General features: G+C 38.2%; 1 protein-coding gene across 2 annotated transcripts in view; it reads left to right on the top strand.

Moving 5' to 3' along the window:
• The first annotated feature begins 4,956 nt into the window (after positions 1-4,956).
• VTA1 (vesicle trafficking 1) overlaps positions 4,957-6,000 on the top strand; it is a 69,666-nt gene continuing 68,622 nt past the window's right edge. For both annotated transcript variants that reach the window (XM_040449022.1, XM_040449021.1), the window contains exon 1: positions 4,957-5,109. In XM_040449022.1, the coding sequence (XP_040304956.1) occupies positions 4,998-5,109 (112 nt within the window). In that variant the 5' untranslated portion in view covers positions 4,957-4,997. The remainder of the gene's footprint in view (positions 5,110-6,000) is intronic.

Below are 6,000 nucleotides of genomic sequence, written 5' to 3'. Positions count from 1 at the left end.
TATATTATCAGTTAAAGTATATTGTGGTAATATATCTTTAGATATATACTATGACATATAAGCTGATAAAACAAAACAAGAAAATTTGGGCTGAAAAGCCAACAAAGTATATTAAATGGAATCATAAAACATGCAATTAGTCCAGAAGGTCACAGAAAGAGAAAAGGGAAACAAAAAACCATGGGACAAATTGAAAGCAAGATAAGATGGTTGACCTAAACTAAAAATATCAATAGTAGCAATATGTATAAAAGCTCTTACCACCCTAAAGAAAAACAAAGATTAAACGAATGCACTCTTTTAAAAGCCAGACCAAACAATTAACAAGAACCCCACTTTAAATATTTTTGAATACTTAAAGATTTAGTACTTAGGCCATTCAAATATATTTACAAATAGATTTAAAAAATGGAAAAAGATATATTATGCAAAAGCGTTAGAGGGCTGAAGTGGCTATAATATAAGAAAACTCAAGTAGATTTCAGGGCAAGGGATAATGACAGGGATAAAAGAGACATTTAATAATGATTAAAGTGTAATATCACCAGGAATAATAACAGTTCTGTAATGTCACCAGTTACAGAGTAGCAAACTACACGAAGCAAAACTTGATAAAATTCAAAAAAGAAATAAATTCAATTATAATTAAAGATTTCAACACCCATCTCTCACTAATCAAGAAGATAGAAAGAACATCAGAAAGGATATGGGAGTCTTAAACGTTACTAGTAGATGACTTGAACTAATTGATATTTAGAAATCACTTCATCTAACCACAGCAAATTATATACATATTTTTTTCATGCATATATGGAACATTCACCAAGGGAGACTATTTGCTGGGCCATGAGAAAGTCTGAAGGAATTAAATCACAGAGTATATAAGCTGATCACAATGGAATTAAACTAGGAATTAATATGCCCAAGTATTTGAGAAACTAACAATACAATTTTATTAACCCATAGATTAAAGATGAAATTATGTGGAAAATTGAAAACTATTATAAACAAATGCTAATAAAAACATGATTTCTGGGGGCGCCTGGGTGGCTCAGTCGGTTAAGCGTCCGACTTCAGCTCAGGTCACGATTTCACGGTCTGTGAGTTCGAGCCCCGCGTCGGGCTCTGGGCTGATGATGGCCCAGAGCCTGGAGGCTGCTTCCGATTCTGTGTCTCCCTCTCTCTCTGACCCTCCCCCGTTCATGCTCTGCCTCTCTCTGTCTCAAAAATAAATAAATGTTAAAAAAAAAAAAAAACATGATTTCTGAAAAATTATGGAAAACAGCTAGAAGACTAGTTAACAGAACATTAAAAGTTCTAAATGTTCTGGTAGGAAAAAAATTGAGTTATAAAGTGATTTAAGCCTCTCACCTTAAGAAATTATAAAAAGAACAGTTTAAATACAAATTAAATAGGAGGGAAATTTGTTTAAAAAGCACAAAACTTTGAAATAGAAAACTGAAAGACAATAGAAAAAAATCAGTGGAACAAAAAGTGGTTCTTGAAAAGATTAGTAAAACTGATACATTCCTCCATAGACGAGATAATAAAAGAGAAAATGAAAATTACTCAGATCATAAATTTAAAAAAAGGGGCATCTCAACAGAATATTTAAATGATTTTAAGGAAACATCATGAACAATGTTATGCCAATAAGTTTGCTACTTATATAAAATGAACAAATTCCTTGAAAAGCATATATTATTAAAAACTTAATTAAGCAGAAAACATGAATATCTTTATACTTATTAAAGAAATTACATTAAAAATCAAAAGCCTTCCCACAAAGAAAATGCCAGGCCCAGGCAGCTTCGCTGGTGAATTCCATCCATGCCCTCCTCTACCTTGCATAGATTCAAGCCCCAATCTGGAGGGTGATGTAAGATCCTTGAGCAACTGTTCAGAGCTGGATGGAGGAGAGTTTGGGTCTGTCTTCATAGTAACTACTTCATTATAAAACATCAACAAGAAAAAACAACCTCATGTTAAGATTTATTTTGTTTCACAGCATAATTTCAATGTGCTGCTAAGCTAACAGTCTCTGTTACTTTTCTCCCTCATATCAATTATCCTCTCCTAATGGGAGTTCATTACTTAGAAAGAAGAGAGCGTGTGTTGGCAGATGGAGTAAAATCCAATTTTAACCACTTCACTTACTTGCTTACATACCCTTTCTTCCTAGAACATATGTCATGAGAAAGAGACCTGAGCAACCTCCAGTCCTGAAAGGAGAGATCAGGAGAATAACAGGAAGGGGTGCTGGGTGGTTCAGTCACTTAAGCATCTGACTTCGGCTCAGGTCATGATCTCACGGTTGGTGGGCCCGAGCCCCAGTCGGGCTCTGTGCTGAAAGCTCAGAGCCTGGAGCCTGGTTCGGGTTCTGTCTCCTCTGTCTGCCCCTCCCCTGCTGACGCTCTGTCTGTCTCTGTCTATCAAAACTAAATAAATATTTAAAACTTAAATATTAAAGTATTAATATTAAATATATTTAAAAAATAAATATTTAAAATATTAACATTAAATATTGATATTAATAATAAAAAGGAGAATAACAGGAAGGTATAGACTTCATTAGGAATAGGAACACATGATTTTCAGACACAGGATCATTCAATAGGAAAAACATAAAATACAATAACATTTTGGTCTAGAGATATTAAAGTCAAGGAGTAGTGACTAGATTTACAGGCTCTGAAACGAAAGCACATGGATTTTTAATAACAAACATTCATATTTACTGGCTGTCATCTGGTGCAAGTTACATAACTTCTAAGTGTCTCATTTTTCTCTTCTGTAAGATAGTGAAAACAATAATACTTTATTCATAGGGTTGTTGTAAAGATGAAATGAGTTGACGTTATATCCCTAGAAACATACATGATTCATGATAGATGCTCAGCAAGTGTTAACTAGTTGTTATTACTTTGTCGTGGCAAAGGCGAGGTCAAACAATTCCTATCTGGTGACCTTAATCTCAACAGCAGGAACTTTAGTGCCCCATCAAGGCAATCAGGGCAGAGGGTCTAGCTTAAAGACAGCAGAGAAGACTTGAAACATCAGCTATGTGTTGAAGATTCTTTATGGCACTAGTCCTCACTTCTAGATGTGTCATTAAAATTCCCCAAGACCTTTTAAAAATACTGATATTTAGGCTCCAACCAAGAGCAATTACATCTGACTGCCTGGGGGTGATATGTAGATATGTCTTTAAAACAAACAAAACAAAACAACAACAAAAACAGAACAAACTTCTTAGGTGAACTTTAAGGATAAGCACAGTTGAGAATGAAGAATAGGAAAATAATAAATGAGAAGTCATAAGGACAGAATGATGACATTTATGGTTATCCCACTCTGCTTTAGTTTCTACCAATCCAGCAACTTATGACTGGAAGTTAGAATAGTGAGGATAAGAGGAGAGAGAAACCATACAGTCTTTGTCCATTCAGGCTGCTATAACAAAATACCACAGACTGTGTGGTTTACAAACAATAGAAATTTATTTCTCACAGCTCTGAAGGCTGGATGTCTAAGATCTGGGTTCCAGCATGGTCAGGTTTTGGTGAGACCACTCTTCTAGGTTGCAGACTGTTGCCCTCTTATTGTATCCTCACATAGTGGGAAGGGCCAGCTAGCTCTCTGGGGTCTCTTTTCTGAAGGCATTAATCCCATTTATAAAAGCTCTGCCTTCATCACCTAATCACCTCTCAAGGACTCCATCTCCTAGTACCATCACACTGGGTATTAGGTTTCAACAAACGAATTTTAACATATTCAGTCTGTAGCACCTATATTCTCAAGTGATAGTGAATGTGTTACTGAGATTGGGGAGAATACATAAATCAGTTTCTGTCAGGTAAAAACAGGCAGACCCACAGCAATGTACTCTGCCAACAGAGAGGGACAAAAGTAGGGATAAAAATACGGACACAGAACACAGGGCAGTTTCTGCAGGGGTTGAGGGAGAGGGGAGGATGATTTGGTGATTAGCAAACAGCATGCAGGGCAAATTTCAGAGCTTGAGATCTTTTTCTTTGGAGATAGTATGATTTCAATGAAAACTAGTTTTAAGATGAACCTTGAAAACTGGGAACTGAGGAAATAAAGCAATAAAGATAAAGGTTACTGGAGGGGGCAAATGAAGTGTAAAGTCCCAGAAGATGACAGAATGAGAAGAGAGAAAAAGAATTGAAGTCATTGGTTGTAGAAGGAAAAGTTGATGTCTACAATGGTATGAGTTAAAATACTTGACAAATTGTTCATCATTACCCAGAAATAAATGACCTTCAGATTATTCATTCGCTAGCGGATACCGACCCACTTCAGAAGGAAAATTCAATTTTCTTTAAGCTTATGTGCTTAAGTGTTTAAGTTGAAAATAAGTCTGGTTATTTTATCCAATGTATCAATATAAAAGAATTCAATATAAAATTTTAAACACATCATCTCTCATCTCGGGCAATAATTGAATTTACTGTTTCTACAAATAGAAAGGTTTCTACGGACACTGTTAAAATAATCTGAGGAACTGGAAGTGATAATTCCTGAAATGATGTCAACGACAATTCACTTTACCCTTTCTCCCAATCAGCAAACTTTATTCTCTTCATGTTTTCCCCTTTCTACTTTCCGTCTCGCTAAAGAGAAAAGAAAAAAAGAAAAAGAAAAAGAAAAAAAAAAAAGGAAAGAAAAAAAAGGCCTGGGGGACGCAAGAAAGTAAAAGAAAACAAAAACTCTTTTCCCTCCCATCCGCAGCCAGCAGAGAGCGCTGGTGCCACAAGCGGCACCACGGCGGTGCCGCTTAGCCTACACTGGTATCTTACCCCTCCGGAGCCGGGTACACTGAGAATGTCCCTGCTGGGAGCCCGTAGTTGACTTGCTGTCGCTGAGCAACGGAAAGTGGGCGGGATTTTTGCGCGTTCGTGCGCGCGACCTGCCGGACGGAAGCGGAAGTGTCGGTAGCGCGCGAGTAGGAAGTGGTGATTCCTGGAATAGAGATGGCCGCGCTTGCTCAGCTGCCCCCACTCCCCCCCCAGTTTAAGAGCATACAGCATCATCTGAGGACGGCTCAGGAGCATGACAAGCGGGACCCTGTGGTCGCTTATTACTGTGAGTCTTTCCGAGCCGCCGTGCCTCTCCTTACCCTCCGGGGCCCACACACCACCCCTTGGTTATTAAGGCAGGCCCCGCCCCTTCAGCTTTGGACCTGAGCTTTGACCTCTGGCCTGCCCTGGGAACACAGTGCGGCCCCGCCCTTCTCTGGGATTTCCCCTCCTTCCCCCCTTTTTCCCCCTCGCAGGCCCAGAGAGACAAAACTTAAAAGCACCCCTGGTTTTCGTCGCCTCTCCAGTCTTGGGCTTAAATATTGCCAAACTGGCTGCATGGGCTCATGAGCTCAGTGACACACTGTCTTAAGGTTTTCTGTGTATACTCAGCAAGTCTCCTGTCTCCAGAATCACCTCGACAGTTAAGTTAATTGTGTTGGGGCTAAAACAAAGGTGAGTGTCCCGAAGACGGTAGTGATGTGGACAAAAGGAAGAAGGTAGACTAATTGAAAACATAGTAATAAGTGCAGGTTAATTATGACAACATGAAAGCCCATTCAGAAACTCATAAATGATGAAATGGAGATGAGTTGCTAGGAAACTAGCACTTGAATTTGACCATCTTCCCACCAGTGGGAATTTTCTGTCTTCTTTGAATAATACCTGGGGCCAAGACATTTGGTAGCAATACTATCACTTTGGTTGATTATGAGACCTATAATCTACAGTTGATAGAGAACAAATTAGGTTGTTCAAATTTTTTCCTTCGTAGTATGTCTAGTAGTTTTTTTATGTAAACTTTAAACTTGACGGCAAATAAAACAAGTTACCAAGCAATTGTAATCTTCTGTGAAGGACTTTTAGCATTGAAAAGCTCAATATAATGTGTCCTCTTTTGTGAACATTGAAACGTTCACTAAACTCTGGTCTACTTTCATCCCTGTCAAACTCCAGT

The sequence above is a fragment of the Herpailurus yagouaroundi genome, unplaced genomic scaffold (assembly GCF_014898765.1).
Source record: "Herpailurus yagouaroundi ecotype Mexico unplaced genomic scaffold, PumYag 198, whole genome shotgun sequence".
NCBI lineage: Eukaryota > Metazoa > Chordata > Mammalia > Carnivora > Felidae > Herpailurus > Herpailurus yagouaroundi.
Note: the sequence above shows the minus strand (reverse complement) of the source record. Positions and strands in the feature narration are given on the sequence as shown.